The sequence below is a fragment of the Grammomys surdaster genome, unplaced genomic scaffold (genome assembly GCF_004785775.1).
Source record: "Grammomys surdaster isolate TR1022 unplaced genomic scaffold, NIH_TR_1.0 174, whole genome shotgun sequence".
Classification (NCBI taxonomy): Eukaryota; Metazoa; Chordata; class Mammalia; order Rodentia; family Muridae; genus Grammomys; species Grammomys surdaster.
The window spans coordinates 24,430,000-24,447,172 of record NW_021604622.1 but is presented as its reverse complement, the minus strand read 5'-3'; the positions used below and the strand labels follow the sequence as shown (position 1 = coordinate 24,447,172).

Sequence of the window (17,173 nt, the reverse complement as noted above, 5' to 3'; positions counted from 1 at the left end):
TGCACATACAGCTGTTTTTCTTTTTTAAATGTGTGTGTGTGTGTGTGTGTGTGTGTTTGTCTTTCTCTCTGTCTATGTAAGGACAACTGAGAGTTGGTTTTCTCCTTCCCCTGTGAGTTTTGCTTGAATAGGTTGTCATGGTTTTGTATAGCAAGTGCTTTTACCCATTTGATGGACTTTTGCTGGCCTCTTTTTCCTATTTTTCAGAGGGTAGGGGATGGAAAGGGGTTTTGAAGCTGGGTTTCTCTGTGTAGTCCTGGCTGTCCAGGAACTCACTCTGTAGAGCAGGCTTCCCTTGAACTTGGAGATCTGTCTGCCTCTTCCTCCAGAGTGCTGGGATTAAAGGCATGAGTCACAATGCCTAGCCTCTTTCTCCTTTTAAAAAGAGGAGGCAGTTTTGTTTTTTTATATTGTGGCTGTTAAAATATTTTATATCTTGAGGATGAGTAATTATTAGAGAAGTAGCTCTGAGGCCGGGCAGTGGTGGTACACGCCTTTAATCCCAGCACTCGGGAGGCAGAGGCAGGCGGATTTCTGAGTTCGAGGCCAGCCTGGTCTACAGAGTGAGTTCCAGGACAGCCAGGGCTATACAGAGAAACCCTGTGTCAAAAAACCAAAAAAAAAAAAAAAAAAAAAGAAGAAGAAGAAGTAGCTCTGAATTCTAGCTGATACAATGTTTTTAAGAAACATTAACAAATTTTTAAGGAACTTATAAGCCAAAAGACATGGGAATTTAAAACTGCAGGCAGCCTATTGGGAGAAGAGGAATAAGCGTTAGATAAGGTCTAGTTAACAGCCATGTCGCTGTTGTGTTCCTTCAGTTGCAGCACTTGAGATGTGGAGGCAGGGGGTTCATGTAGTCAAAGTCATCCCCAGCTATAGAGCTAGTTCAGGGACAACTAGGCTGTGTGATAGCCTGTTTTAGAAGGCCTGGGGGCAGTACACAATGAGGTTTGTCAGTGTTGTTTCCTCTGGTCCTTTCTAGGTAGGCCTACAAAGGTTCAAGTTGTCTATAGCTGACCCTTGCCCTTCTTAGGGTTGGGAGGGGAACCACCTTTTGTACCTTCTTTCTCTGTAAAGAGGGGCAGGAGGACTGAGTGCTTTCCTGCATTGCTGCTTTCAGTGGCCTCCACCTAGAACCACTTAGGCCAAGGCTGTCAAGGTGCTGCAGTGCTTATTCTGGTTTCCTGTTTTTGTCAGTCACTCACAACTCACTCAAAGGTTCACCAGTGAGTTAAAATGTCCACAACTTTGACAAAGGTGGAGGCAAAGCTGATCCTCGTCATTTTTCCACTGCAGACATTCTGATGAAACTTAGTATTCACATTTCTACGTCTGTACTGGATAAAAGGAAGTTACTCTTCATGTAACAAATGGGACAAGGCTACTTAGGGAGACTCTGGTTCCAAAGCATCTCAGACCGTTTGCTCTGATAGGAAGCTATCAAGGAACTTGGTTATCATAGTGCTAACCTTGAAAAAAGTAGATTGTGCTTTTGAACAATAATCAATAGCTCATTTCAGAAAAAGAAAAGATTTATACAGCCCTATTAGATATTTTAGTACGTTCTTCTTTAAACTTTAGTTATCTAGAAAATGTACTCAAGGATAGCTCAGCCTTTTTATTCTTAGGAAATTGCTAGAAAGATAAGGTCTTGCAAGTCCATGGCTGTTAAAATCCACCCAAGGCAGTAGTTCTCTCTGCCCAGTGTACACAAGAAAACCATCCAGAGTAGTCTTGGACCTTCCAGCCGTTGACTCTTAGACCAGGAGTGGGGCCAAGAAATAGTACATCAGAAGGCCACTATGTGCTTGTGGCAGCATACCCCTTCAGGATAGAAATAGGAGACTGTTGGAACGTCTCTTAGTTGAAACTGACCTTTCAAAGAAGTCTGGAAATAGAGTTTATTAGAGCTCAGAAACGTCGTTGATATTTGTGGGATCCCCTTGTCTGCTGCATTATTTTAGACTGAGGAGGGGGAAAGGTAAGGCAACATGAGAGTGAGAAATTGCAGTAATTAGTGCCGTTGAGAAACCCTGGGGTTCTTGCTCCTTAGTGCTAACTCATTTGGGTTACTGTCAGAGATGGAAGATGTCTGCAGAGGCATATGTCTGTTAGTCCTTCAGACCTTGGAGTAGTGGGTTAAGTTGGACTACAACGTAGTTTCCCAGGGTGAGTGAGGCCGAGAAAGGAGCATGAGGGCAGTTCTGTCTTTTCTCTGTTACAGCAGAGCTGTCTGTTTTCAAGGTTTCCTACTTCAATCCGTTATTTTCCTGCAATACTGTGTAGTAGCTTATTTCTAAGATAACTGGGGTTTCCTGAGTGCCACAGTACTCATGTGAAGGTTGGGACAAGTTGGGGGAATCCTCTCCTGCTGCCATGTGGCTCCCAGGAATGTAGCTCAGGTTGGTCTTGGTAGCACCTTGATCTGCTGATCATTCAATGGCCCACACCCTAACCATTACCTTTCAATGTTTCAGGTTTACGCAAATGGCATTCGTAACATCGACCTGCACTATATCATTCGTAAGCTGGCAGCTCCAGTGATCTCTGTGCTCTTACTTTCACTGTGTATACCGTATGTCATAGCATCTGGCGTGGTTCCTTTATTAGGTGGGTACTGCTGGTTGTAAACATTTCAAAGAGTACTTTCATTAGAACACTAAAACAAGCACACACACACACACACAAAGTTCAAAAAAGAGTTAAAGTTTGCTGCAATTTTGGCTGATTGGAATATCCTACTTTTTTTTAATAGTATGTTTATTGAGTTATATTACAGTTTTCCCATTGATAGTATATAGTCTTAAGAATTGCAATTTAATTTCCACACTTAAATCTTTTCATACATGTTCATGTGTGTATTAGAAATTTCTTAGTGAGGGTATATGATGCGTACCTAGTAATCCCAGCATTTGGGAGGCTGAAGCTTTAAGATTTTAAATTTGAGACCAGTGTGTACTACACATCAAGATCCTATCTCAGTGAAAAGGGGAAAAATAGACTTTATTGTACCTCTTGGGAAGCACTTTTTGTTGTTTCTTGTATTTATTTATTTTGGTTTTTTCAAGACAGGGTTTCTCTGTATATCTCTGGCTGTCCTGGAACTCACTCTGTAGACCAGGCTGGCCTCAAACTCAGAAATCTGCTTGCCTCTGCCACCCAAGTGCTGGGATTAAAGGCGTGTGCCACCACTGCCCGGCTTGTTTCTTGCTTTTAAAGACAGGATTTCTTTGTGCATCCTTGGCTGTCCTGGAACTAGCTCTATAGACCAGACTGTCCTCAAACTCCTGCTTGCCTCTGCCTCCCGAGTGCTGGGATTAAAGGTGTGTGCTACTGTCCTGGAAACAAAAGGAGTAATGGTAGTGAATGAAATTAACAGTAGATTATTGGCACTGCTTTACATAGTTTGTTACTTGTGTGTGTGTAAGTGTGTGTGTGTAAGTGTGTAAGAGCAGTTTCAGATATTATTACTTGGGAAATAGTAAGGAACTGTCCACCTTATTTTCAAACAGGGTATTTCATTGGCTCAGAGCTCACTTTTAGGCGAAGCTGGCAGCCATTGAACCCTAAGGATTTCTGTCTCTGCCTCTGCAGCAATGTTATTACAAGTGTGACCATCACGGTAGGACTTTCTATGTAGATTCAGGGCTCAGACCCAGGCCCACCTCTGTCTAACCCATCTCCCCAACTCCAGTATGTTGTCTAGAGGGCTTTTTGAAGGTTTTATCAGTTTCAATTTAGAGAGGAGGACATTGAAGTTCATAGAGATTGAGTATCTTCCACAAATTGTAGATTTTAAAGAGAGGAAGATTCGAGCTATGCTGGGCTCCAGAGTGAACAAGTCTTACACCACAGCAAGGAGTGACGTTTGGATTAAACCAGTTGTGAGGCTTAGTCTCTTACTTCCTTTGAAATACTTCCTCTGCCTTTAAAGCTTCCCCTGCTTGAAAGATGAGTTAAAACTCGTAAGCTAAAGTTTGAAAAGGAAGTATTTGAGTGATATAAAAATGAATACATGGGCTGGAGAGATGGCTCAGCTGTTAAAGGCTAAGCTCACAACCAAAAATATAAAAATGAATACATGTTATTTTTGGAATTCAGTGTTTGGAAGTGTGGGAAGGCAGGGTCTCAAGCTGCCTTTGAACTCGCTGTGTAGATGACAGTGACCTTGAATTTCTCATCCCCTGCCTATGTCTCCCTAATGCTCGCTGTCTCAGTTAGGGTCTTATTGCTGTGGAAGAGGCTCATGACCACTATAACTCTTATGGAAAACATAATTGGAGCTGGCTTAATTTCAGAGGGTTAGTTCATTATTATCATGGTAGAAAGCATGGCAGGATCCATGTAGACATGGGACTGGAAAAGGAGCTGAGAGGTCTATGTCTTTTTCTGGTATACCTTGAGCATATAATGACCCCAAAATCTGCCTCTCCAGTGTCACACTTCTTCCAACAAGTGTCAAGTTCTTCCAACTTCTTCCACATCTCCTAATAGTGCCACTCCCTATGGCCAAGCATTCACACACAAGTCTGAGGGTCCATTCCTATTAACGCATCACACTGAAGCTATAGGTGTGCTCCATTATGCCTGGGTTTATGCTGTGGTGCAGGATAAGGAACCCAGGCCTTTGTGCATTCTAGCCAAGCACTCTACCATTTAACCTCTCTAGTCAGCTCTTTGATTCTATAGGCACAGCCTTTGTTATAGAGCTTCAGGCCTTACACAGGCTAGGCAGGCACCTGTCCCCTGCTCTATATAAGCAAAGGGGTTTAGTTCTTTAAACAGCGACATAGCTGAAATACTTAAATGAACCACCAACTGCTTGTGGAGTCCAGGATACCTGCACTTGATGGGACTCTGGAGCACCTACCTCCGCTCCCACAGAAGAGAGAAGCAGATGGTAGTACTTGAGTCTAGTGGAATGTTTGTGGAGACTTCTCTGCTGCACCCAGAGTCCTCTTCCTAGAGAAAGGCCAGGCTCCACCCTTCTTCTCTTTCTTGAGAAAAAAAAAAAAAAAAAGCCCACAAGAGCATAAATCCACTTTTATTTATTTACTTTCCATTAGTTTAAATCTGGGAAGGGTGTAGCATCACACAGATTCTGTGTCCAATGGCTGTTACAGGAAGGTTGCTTTGGAGTTTGGCATGATCCATGCTAGATTTCCGTAGGCTCAAGTTTCTTTTCCCCAGATCACTCTGGTTTTGTTTCAGTTGCCTCCAGGAGTCACTGTATTGTTTTTTGCTTTATACACAAATACACATAAGCACATCTCTTGCCTAAGTAGAACTCAGTTTCATCTTGGGCATAAACACCTTCAATTTTAAGAAGAGCTATGGGCTCTCTTTGGTTCTGGCTTGTAGCCAGCAAAAATGGCCTTGCACCAAAGCTTTCCAGACAAACTTGCTTTTTTTAGAAGTCCTGTTCCCGTAGGCCTCCACAAGTGCCAACAAGGCAGAAAGACCAGACCTCATTCTTAATGCACAGGCTCATTGGTCCATTTTCTATTGCTTTAATAAAATTCTCTTTACTTGGTTTTACAGGTGTTACTGCAGAAATGCAGAACTTAGTTCACCGGCGGATTTACCCATTTTTATTGATGGTCGTTGTGCTGATGGGAATCCTGTCCTTCCAGGTCCGCCAGTTTAAGCGCCTTTATGAACACATTAAAAATGACAAGTAAGTCTAGAATTCTGCTCATCTAGCCACTCTTAAGGTTCTGTTATTTTGTGGGTTTTGTGCTTGTCTTAGGGTTCCATTGCTGTGAAGAGACACCATGACCATAGCAACTCTTACAAAGGAAAACATTTCATTGAAAAGGTCCCATGACAACAGCAGCTCTTACAAAGAACAACATTTAACTGGGGCTGGCTTACAGTTAAGAGGGTTAGTCCATTATCATCATGGTGGGAACCATGGCAGCATTCAGGCAGACATGGTGCTGAAATAGGGGCTGAGAGGTCTACACCTTGATCCGAAGGCAGTAGGAAACTTATGTTCTACACTTGGAGGTGCTTGTGCACATGTGAGACCTCAAAGCTCACCCTGCAGTGACACACCTCCTCCAACAAGGACACATCTCCTGTAAGCCTATAGAGGCCATTTTTATTCAAACTCCGTGCTCAGTATGATAAATTATATGAGAAAAATGCTCATCTCTTGGACATACTTTGATATAGCATCAGCAGGCTTTTCGAACAGATTGAGTGCCTGGAGTATTTATGGATGGAGATAGGGGTATCCTGGTAAAGGATACCTTAGCTTCAGAGAAGTCTGAGTCCTCTGCTCTCGTCTGTTTTATAAAGAAAGCCAGTTTGTAACTGCCTGTACCTGTTTTCCTGGGATCTGTCACTTCAGTATCGACAGCACTGCCCTTCATTTGTGCATGCCCTGTTTGAGAGAAATTCCAGAATCTCCTTACTTATTCTGAGGATTCCTAAGAGGAATGCTTTCAAGGAGGAAATTTAAATTGTTCAAGACTTCTCTGAAAAATTTACTGACAATAAAAATACAGGTACCATGAGGTGGAGAATAAAGGATAGTCCCCCTGAAGGGAAAAAGAGGGGGATTTTCAGTGTGCCAGTTTTTTAATTGCTGCTTTGGTAGAGGATAACTACAGAGTTTTTCCTACCTCCATCCTTCTTCATGCTGGACCACCTGTCCTTAGGCTCACCCTTCTCTGTCTTCTCCAGGGTCCTGTGTTCGCCTAACTCTTAGTTTTCATTAGCAGACAGACTGCTGCTTCATCACAGCATTTTAAAGCATCATTTCTGCTCCTGTCCTAGTTCCCCTCTGTACAGCATCCTTCCCACCATCACCACCTTCCTGCCTTCGTGAGAGAGGCTCCTGGTGCCCGCTCTTTACTCCCCATGTCTGTGTGCCTGTTAGCATGTGTGATCTGTCTCTGTGTGTGTACCATTTGGCATCGCTTGGTCTGTGGGAGGTGTAGAGAGAATGGGACGTGGACTAGAATACAGGAGGTAGGTTGAAAGAGTGGAACGTAAGGTCAACATCTTGTTTCTGTTGTTGAGTCAGTTTGGGTCTTAGGCAGATTACTATCACTTAGTCTGTGTACTATGTATTTCCTTGCTTTTTCAGTGACATGGCCCTGCCCAACTTCTTTTTTTTTTTTTTGAGACAGGGTTTCTCTGTGTAGCCCTGGCTGTCCTGGAACTCACTCTGTAGTCCAGGCTGGCCTCGAACTCAGAAATCTGCCTGCCTCTGCCTCCCAATTGCTGGGATTAAAGGCGTGTGCCACCACCACCCGGCCCTGCCCAACTTCTTGACAAATCCTGATATATATGATAATGTGTGTTGGTGATAATTTGTGTTGGGTAGGGCTCTGTATATTCTACTAAATAGCACTATCATTTAAGACATTTACAAAATCCTTGGTTTCAAAAAACACTGCTTTGTTGGGGAGCAGTGGGGTAAGGAATGGTTAAGTTTAAGAAAAGAACTAGTCATGTGGAAAGGAATTAGCTACTGAGATCATGATGGATAAAGAAACAGGAAGACTCGAGAGCCTCATAAACAGTGCTGTTGGCAGAAGCTGAGAGATGTCTTAAGGATTGTATGCCTGACAGGGAAGTGATAGATGAAAGTCGAGGTTAGAAGGTAATCGTGAGAAGTCAGTGACAGCTGCATTTAGCCTATTAACACATGCCAAAGCCTTTGTCACAGGGCTTTGTATGCATTCCTGTTCTCAAAATAATCATGTGGTTTGATTCTACCATTCTTGTGTCACTGAAAAGTAAACTGAGGTCCCAGCCCCTCTGCCTGACAGCTCATCACATGCAGACTCTACATTTCATGAGTGTATGTCTTAGTGGCCCATCCCAGGTCTGTGCTGGAGCCTGCAGTGGGCGCTTTCACGTGTATGCTCAGCTCTGACAGCTTGCTCCCTTTGCCGTGGGGGTGGGGGTGTCAGCTTCCTCGTGGAAGCTCTCCTGCTCACTGCTCCATAATTCACTGCTGTAGCCCATTCTGTTTGCCATGGCCTTTTCCCTTTACAGCATACAAATTAGCAGCACTCTTGTGTTGATTGGCGTGAATTTAGTCTCACCAGCTACCTTTGACCTCCCTGAAATCTGCCCCTCATTGTTCCATTGCTCTAGACAAGAGGTTTTCAGGTCCTGCTTTTTTCCTGTCTCAGCTATTTGTAAAGTGTAAACCCTAGCTAAATGAAAAAAGGAAATCCCTGCACCTGCTTGGTCAGCAGGGGGTCTACAATGACAAGGACGTGTAACTTCCCTACTGTAGTAAAGGCCCCACCACTGTGCATCATGTGCAGTTTCCACGCACAAACCACACCTTACACAAGACCTTCCTCCACCGTGCTGGCCTTTGTGCTCGTTCTAGACACCCTCTAGCCTGCCTCTTGAAAGGTTGCCGGTAAGCTGATGTGAATACAGTTAACAAGGTGTCACTGGAAGAATGGTGTATGTGTAAGTCACACAGGAAAGTGACCACCCTGTTTTTGTACTCTAGGTACCTCGTGGGGCAGCGCCTGGTGAACTATGAGCGCAAATCTGGCAAGCAAGGCCCGTCTACATCACCTCCGGTATCGTCCCAAGAATAAAGTGCTTGTCTCAGCTCCTTGAGCTTCTCCTTGCCTTTTCGTGTCCTTTGTTGTGGACTTGTCACTTGGAGATTCTCCTGTGATCTCAGCGTTGTTAAGTTCAATGTACTTGACTTGTGCCCTCAGCATTCAGAGAGCAGCGCGTCCGGCAGGCACTTCTGCTCTTCCTTGCGTCTGCCGACATCACTGCTGTCTGAGATCTGTACATGTGTAAATAGGAGTTCCTTGATGCCCTCAAACCTTGGATTAAACAGAATGTGCATTGTACATCTTTAACAAATGTATATTAATTTATTAAATCTAGTTGTCACTTTATTTTGGACCTGCTGTGATCTCGACAGGAAATGTGCCACAGGGCAGTAGTGTATAGGCGAGACTGAGTGACATCTTTCGGAGCACAGTCACGGTGTTGCCAGCAGTTCTCACCAGGTAACTGCACCCTGTCCTTGGCTGGTCAGTCCTTACCAGGAGCCGAAGGAGCAGTGGGGCCTGTGGTAAGGGGCGTGGACAGAGTGCCTCACAGACTGTCGTGTTTGCAAATGATTCCGTGTAACACCAAAGCTGTTGTACATTTTCTACTGCCTGATTGTTTTCATGTGTCTGTGTTTGTAATATTGTATAGTATGTTGTGCTAGATGAGGAAATTATTTTTAATTTTGATAATTTAATATTCCTAGTGATCGGCATTGGGAGTTGGGGTTTTTGTGCTTGTTAGGGGCATGTCTATACTTAGAAAGATTAACTACAAATGAAGATTTTTATTAGCCTCCTCCCCATCCATATAGCTCTTTCTTTTTGTCAGCAGTGGCCAAAAGTGTCATGCCAGATGAGAAATCTAAGGGGACAACATCACCAACAGTACCAGTAATGACAGGTTGAGGCCCTGGGCTGTGGTGTGAGGCTGACTGCGTCAGGGAAGATGAGTAGAATCCCCTGCGAGCTGGCAGCCCACTGCAGCTGAAGCTCAGTTAATACACCCAGAGATCCCTGTTCCTAAAGCATGTTGTTTACAATACACTGCAAATAAAACCAAGTTTTATTTGTGGGAAAGGAAGCAGACCGAGTTGGCCTTCACCATAGGAAAGAGCTGCACTGAGAAATGCAGCATTGCAGAGAGTGGAGTACTCCGAGGAAGCCTGGTTCCCCTCGGCCAAGCTTCACAGTTGAAATGTGAAAGATAAGGATGGTTGTACATCATCCAAGTGTTTAATGGTAAAGGGGTATGTAAGGATAGTGCTAGAAGCTTTCATAGACTGGACAGAGTTCCATGGAGTATTAAACCCGTAGTTGGAAAGGTCTGAGGGCCCGCCCCCCACCTCCAAATACAAAGCCAAACAAAAGAGTAAGAGCAATGCTTTCTGGTTTTGTTCGTTTTTTGATTTTGTCTTTTTGTCGTTCTTAAATTCACTAAGTGATAAGCAAATACTTTGTTTTAAATCAGCATTATATTTAAAAAACAAAAACAGTGCTTGCTGTGGATCCAGTGTTAACACTGTCATTTTGTAAACAGCCTTTCTCTGGTGTGTAAAGGTTCTTCCAGTGAACCTACCTTCACTCTCAGACATTGTCCTTCCATAAAGAATTAGCATTTAAAAATGCAACGCCACCTGTCAATGGGACTATGTCTATAAAATCTAATCTTTTGAGGAAAAAGATGCTGGTGTATTGGGCATACAACATTCAGGTTTCATTTTTAATTTTTAAAGAATTTATGAGTCTACCGCAAAACATTAAACATTCTTAACTATCTGGAATTTTAAGTAAACCGTATTAGATGTTTTGCTGAAAACAAACACAAACAGTATAGATTACCAAAGTTTGCCTCCATTTTACTGGCAGGGAACTCTGCTCTCTTACTGAGGAATTCCTCCTGGGTTTACAGTTGTGCTTTATCCAGTGGCTTTCAGTAAGATAATATCGTCATGAGGATTTATTGTGCATAACATTTGCTAGGGTGACATACAGGTTTTATTCAACAATATCATAAACATTGAAATCCCTCAGTTCAGCAGGTGTTCCTATTTGCCGCCTGTCTTTACAGGAAGTTTAGATGAAGAGTTGTGCATCATTTTGAATTTGGCTAAAAGAAGTTTTCTAGAAAAGACCTCTGTGCTTTATTATTGATTATTTGAAGACAAATCACCACTTGGGATTAGTTTTACATGACCAGTTATCAAATGGTCACTTAGAAATGTATAGTTGTTCATTATTAACAAATTATGGTTTGATTTTTAAACTACAAAGGACTAATAGTTTAGATGAAAACTGAAGAAAATGCCAATGTAAAATTTGTGTGTAGCTAGCCTTAAAGTTCCATGTTTATAGTTGTGTTCCCAGGCCCCACTCTCATTCTCTGAGGGGTGGGGGCGGGGAGAGATAGGACATGTATTGAACAGTAATTTTTGTTTCAACATTCAGTATGGCTGTTATTACTGTGAATTCTCAGACGGTCTCTCCCCTCAAGGGACAGAGTGACTATCCTCTGATGAGTTTATCAGGCGCATAGCTTCCGTGTCACACAAATGCTCCATTAAAGTATATCCCTAAATATAGGTTACCCGATATATTTTTAAGACAAACACAAAATACGCATTGGACATTTTACCACACAGGAGCCGGTGCCATCATTCAGGAACTCGGCACGTGTCACAGTGCTCCAAATTAGCTCCTTTCTGTCGTCTCCGGAATGGAGAATACCAGGCTAGTTACAGTGGTGCCTCATTTTACATTGTGATGTTCAAAGTTCTTCTCTAGGGTCGTAACTGTTCAGTCATTATCAAAGGGAGAGATGGATACATAGTACCACTGAAGTGTTACTGAAGACCTCGTCTGTGAAGGGTCTTTAAATTCTTTGCTTAACCTGCCCTATAGCCACACACTTAATTTGCCCTGTCAATCAGATGTTTTGTTTCAGCTTACTGCTGTTGTGTCAAACATTTAAACAGCTGTCATGAGTAAGGGCTTCTTCAGATACTCTCCAATAATAATAGCTTTGGCATTAATATAAAAATAAGACAGTATACATGTATATGTATGTTTCCATTCCTGTCTGTCTGTATGAGTGCCTCATTTTGTAATCATGACAGTCCTATAGAACCTTAGATGGAAACGAAGGACTAAGGCCTAGGGGTGTCTGTTGTAGGAGTGAACTAGAACACTTAGTGATGTGGGGTGTCCGTTTTCTATACACTAAACACCTGTACCCAGATTAATTTTATGTGTATATATTCAAAAATGCTCCCTTTTTTATGCGGTCATTTGTTGCCTTCTGAGTTAAGAGAACAGAATTGAATAAAGTGAATGTTAGTTGTAGCCTCGTTTTCTTTTTGGTTGTGTGTTTCTACTTTGATGTAAGATTGCTTTTAATTTCCGAAAGTATGAGGCTGGTACTGTGGTACATGTGTGTAGCCCAGCTAGCTGGGAAACAGGCAGGAGGATTGCTAGAGTCCAGAAATTCATGGCTAGCCTGGGTGACAGAAAAGAATATCTAGGTGTTTGTAATTGAAAGAAAAACAGTTATCTGAAGCTTCGTGGTCCTGTCATGTACTTTGACAGAGGGTAGGAAGTGTAGCCGCCGAAGACACATCTGCCCCTGCTCGTACTTGAGAACATTTCTACTGGAAGGCATGAAGCCTGTCTGCTTGGGCCACGGGGTGACACTGCCCACTCACTTCCTATTTCTCCATGCCGTGAGCCATCGCTTTGGGATAGAGCCTGATAAAAGACACATCAGAAACCATTGTATATCGCTGCCTACATGTCTGAGAAGGAAAAGAGCTGCATGACCTTTTCTCCTTTATGATCATGAGATCTTTTGGTTTTAGGGGCCATTTCTAGGTTCTGTGTTTCTAAGTTCAAGTTTTTCAAAAGCTTTCAACATTTTTCTCATCTCAACCCAATTAAATCCATTGTCGTTTAATGGAGGAGTGGTGGAAAATGCTCTCTGAACCACAGGCATCTTCAATCTGTTGAGTTGAAAGTCTGCACCAAAGGAAATCAGTACTCAGAAATGGTTAGCTCCTAATCTCCTCACTGGAAACGGTGATTAGGAGAGTTGATGGTCAAGTGACTGAAGATGTCTGCCTCCAAGGACAAGGTGGAGAACAGGTAGTAACCAAAAGACGGAAGAGAGAGAAGTCAGCCTGAGCCAGCACACAGGACTGGGGGAGACCGCTGGGACCTGGCTGCTGCTTCAGTGGGATCTATCTGTAGGTCTGCACACAAGCACACCTCTAATCCTCCATCAGTCTCCTGCTGCTACTCTGCACACCTTTAAAGTCAAAAGGCACAGGCCCCTCTGCATCAGTTTATGTTGTTAGCCATTGGGGTTTTTTTTGTTATGTTTTTAATCTTCTTTGCTTCTATAACAGTGCCTAAGAGTTTCTGCTGGTTCATTTCTTCTTTAGGACATCCTTGGAGGAGAAAGGAGCTCCTTGCTCAGGAACCATACCTGTTGTTCTTTGCTTAGAAGGCCGTTTCCTTGCCATGCGCGTGGATGCTGAAAAAAATGTGAAGTATTTGGACTGGTAACAGAATGAAAAGCAAACATTCATACTACAGATCCATACAAACAAACTAACTCTAAAACCCCCAAGTGGTAACTTCTGTAGGGGAAAAAAAAATTAGTTCAATGTGGGCTAAGCACACATCTTTTTAGATACAACAGCAAAATACAATTCATTTAAGAAAACAAAAGTTAAATTGTCACAATTTATACCTAAGAGACTTTTAAGAATAAAAATAACAGACACCTGCATACCTACATTGTCTTACAATCTTTTCAGCTTCACCTATCATCTGCCTAATTTTTGTGGTGGTTTTAGTGTTGGTGTGGGTGGGGACAGACCTGTTGCTTCTTGAAATGTTGCCCAGGCTGGTCTCCAATTCCCAGCTCAAGTGAACCCCAACCTGAGTCTCAGTCCCCACATCAGCTTTTAACTATGTGGGTTTTACCTGATTGTGTTGTTTTTCTCTGAATGGAGACCATGATAGGGGTTTTAATAAAAGTTAACCTACCAAGCTACACAATAGACGTTATTATTTACTCCTTATACCTAATTCTGCCCCCCCAGGATAAATTATATTAAGTCGCCAGAAAATTCTGTAGTTCCCAGTATACGCATATTTCTGTCAGCAGTGTCTGAAAGTCCTTGTTTGCCCGTTCTATCAACTAAAATGTTTTGTTTTATTTTATATTTATTTATTTTTGTTATGACTGTTGTTGCCAAAGCTGCTTTGGTTTGGAAATGTGTATTCATTGGGTCTGTGGACCAAATGGAGTCACAGATGGGGACGCCAAGCCTAGACCCTGGTCTCATCATAAGACAGTTAGCGACCTCCTGGGGTCCGGATTAGCTCAACTTCCGCGTTTTAGGAAAACAAGCAGTTTTGCGGCGCTCTCTGTTCACAGCGGCCAGGGACGGACGACCGCCCCTTGCTCCCTGAGGCCGTGCGCCTGCGCAGCTCGGGTTGCCTGGAAACCGCACGCCACAATCGCGCGCTCGACGCGCTGTAGGCGGTTGGGCCTCAGTTTCCTGGAGGGGGCGGAGCAGTCGGTTAGAAGCGGAGCCCGCCGAGTCCCTCCCCGCCGCCCGCTGCGCTGACCCTGCCTCTCGCCCCTGGCCGCCGCAGTCTGCCCAGAGCGATGCCGCTGCCCGACACCATGTTCTGCGCGCAGCAGATCCACATCCCCCCGGAGCTGCCGGACATCCTCAAGCAGTTCACCAAGGCTGCCATCCGTACGCAGCCGGCGGACGTGCTGCAGTGGTCGGCGGGGTAAGGCCGGCCTGGGAACCTCACCCCGTTACCGAGTACAGTAGACTAACAAAGCTCGCACACCAACCGCGGGGCAAAAAGTGGCTCCGCTGAGTTTTTTTTAAAAAATTAGTTACAGGGATATTATAAATGAAACCGTCCAGAACAACGGACTCCCTCCAACTCCCCATCGAGGCTGAGGTATGCGAAGGCTGACGCCCGGAAAAAAAAAATTGGCCAGCACAGCTCACGGCTAGCGAACGTTCACACGCTAGAGACAAGAACACGAACCCTTTCAAGGGCCTGACCATTATAGTCTTACCACTCGTTATTTCGGTTTTACAGGAGAACTCTGCCGCTTTTTAATCACGAGAATATTTTTAGCCAAATTTTGCTAACTTTCTCTGAACTATGTAGCTAGGGTGGTTTCTTTTGGCTGTTTTAACAACTCGACTTACTTTAAAAAGACAGCTCTGGAGGTAACAGCCCCAAATCATCTGAAGCAGGTGACAGGTGGCCGCTTCCATATCAGATTCAGTTGTTGGAACTGCATGGCCCTTCTTCAATCCATGGGTTCTCTCCTGCCTTCCTCTCCTGAGGGTTCTTATGACACATTTAGGAGCCATACAGTCTGCTTTAGTTATTTAAAGTCCTTACTTGTGCAAGGACACATGCCATGTCCAGGGGATAGGACCTGGATGTCTTATTTAGCCCTGCCAGGATCACCTGGGAGCCCAGAACTACCCTTTGTTCTCTCAGTGTCCCCTCTACGATATTACGTTCAAACCTTAGAGAAGGGCTAGCCTTCTTGAAAGTTCATTTGCTCTCCACGACTCTGCCTCCATTGGCCACATTTGATAATACTGCAGAGATAGTTTTTAGTTTTTTGAGGTCTTAATCGAGACCTCCGTGATTCATTAGATTGGTGATGAGGAACAACTGTGAATAGGTGTGAATCTGCCAAGACACAGTAGTGCATCGGGGCCTGGACCTTTAGGTCCACAGTTCTGCATCTGTTTCTCTCACGGCTGTCGGCACCACTCCTTAGACCGTTAAAACCACAGAGAGGAGCACAAGTCAGTAGTTATAGGCGGAGTTGACCCTAAGGGGTGAAGAGACAGGGGGTTGCCTTTGATCTCCTCATTCTCCGCTATCCACATCCACCTATGTTACAGATGTAGATGGTTTCCAGTGACTCGCAAACATACCCGTTGCTCTGATGCTTAATTTCATGTTCATCCTCCTAGTTACAGGTTCTTTGGTTAAGGACTGTGGCTCAAGACCCGCCTGGTGCAAGGCCTCCCGCTGGCTTAACCTGATAGGAATCCACTCAGATCCACTCGAGATGTTGCCCTGAGCCATTTCTGTGCCCCGCTGGCCTCCAGCCTAAGCATTTTCAGTGTCCTAGAAGGGAATGATTGAGGAGAGTGTACCAGGCGGGGTGGGGAAAGATGGGTAGTGGGAAGTGATGATGGCCTTAGGATGTCTCCACCACCTCCAAGTGAATGTGTAGAGGTGTCTAATGCCGATTACCTCAGAAAGCAGCTGTTGAAAAAGGAGTAGCCTGGGCTGTGGGGTGCTGGAGAGATGTCGCCATTAGCAGTGTTTGCTTGCTTTCCCAATGCACCTGAATTAAGCTCCTAGCACCCATGTCACAACAACTCAAAGCCAACCGTGGCTCCAGCTCCAAGGCAAGGACGTCTGCACTCACGTGCACCTACCCACACAAGTTTGTGTGTGTACGCGAGCGCATAGATACACACATTTAAAAAATAATTTTTAAAAACATGAAACAGCATCAGACGCTGCTTTCATTATCCACATTTGCAGAGCTCTTGGAGGAAGAGAGCCTGAGTCCAACAAGGGGGAGGAGCACAGTTCAGTGAGGCTCCCCTGGCTCCCACACAAGCTCTCTGTCACTTGGTGCGTCCAGGACCCTCAGATGCAATCAGCGTGTCTGCTTTGCAGACAGAGAAGCCAGAGTGCACAGTGATGTTCAAGGGGGTTGCTCAGCCAAGGTCCCGGGACTCCAGTGTGGTCAGCTGGCCTTGGGAGCTCCCACCACATCCACTGGGGTGTCGGGCACCTCATGCCTTGGGTATTGCCTGTGCGTTGATGCCCTTCAGTGATGACTTTCGTTCCAGGTATTTTTCAGCCCTGTCCAGAGGAGACCCACTTCCTGTAAAGGACAGAATTGAAATGCCTGTGGCCACACAGAAGACTGACACAGGCCTGACCCAGGGACTCCTGAAAGTCCTGCACAAGCAGGTGGGTGAGCCCCTTAACCGCCCTTCTGTTCATAAGCTGTGACTCTTGAAACATTGGCATACCTACCCACTCTCCCCAGGCCTGTCCTGCCATGTTTAAATCTGACTTTGTTTCCTGGAAAGAACTCCAAGAGCTAGCTTTTCATGTCTAGATTTTACTTTTTTTGTGTGAATGTATGTTGGAGACGTGTGTGTGTGTGTGTGTGTGTGTGTGTGTGTGTAAACCAGAGTTTAACAAACCACCACAAATTTGTTTTTTTTTTTTTGAGAGACAAAAACTTGCTATATAGTCCCAGATATCCTCAAACTTGAGGTGACCTTCCTAATTCAGCAACCTGAGTGGTAGGGTTACAGGTGTGCTTTCTGTTCTAGTTTCAAAGTTAGTTTTGTACTGGGAAGTATTCTGGACAGTGGGGACCATGTGCTCCACGTCTGCATGCTCATTTCAGGAGGCCAGGGTGGGGCATCTTTTTTTCATTGACTCCTCCCCTTCTTTTCTCTCTTTTCCTCTCCTCTCCTCTCCTCTCCTCTCCTCTCCCCTCCCCTCCCCTCCCCTCCCCTCCCCTCCCT

The 17,173-nt window shown here is 44.4% G+C and overlaps 2 protein-coding genes across 2 annotated transcripts in view; both read left to right on the top strand.

The window, feature by feature from the left end:
• March6 (membrane associated ring-CH-type finger 6) overlaps positions 1-11,894 on the top strand; it is a 69,550-nt gene extending 57,656 nt beyond the window's left edge. Inside the window, exons 24-26 of the mRNA XM_028767568.1 lie at positions 2,481-2,613; positions 5,545-5,680; positions 8,492-11,894. Of these exons, the coding sequence (XP_028623401.1) occupies positions 2,481-2,613; positions 5,545-5,680; positions 8,492-8,582 (360 nt within the window). The 3' untranslated portion in view covers positions 8,583-11,894. The remainder of the gene's footprint in view (positions 1-2,480; positions 2,614-5,544; positions 5,681-8,491) is intronic.
• Positions 11,895-14,070: 2,176 nt separating this feature from the next.
• Ropn1l (rhophilin associated tail protein 1 like) overlaps positions 14,071-17,173 on the top strand; it is an 11,856-nt gene continuing 8,753 nt past the window's right edge. The window contains exons 1-2 of the mRNA XM_028767699.1: positions 14,071-14,357; positions 16,481-16,604. Coding sequence (XP_028623532.1) covers positions 14,227-14,357; positions 16,481-16,604 — 255 coding nt within the window. The 5' untranslated portion in view covers positions 14,071-14,226. The remainder of the gene's footprint in view (positions 14,358-16,480; positions 16,605-17,173) is intronic.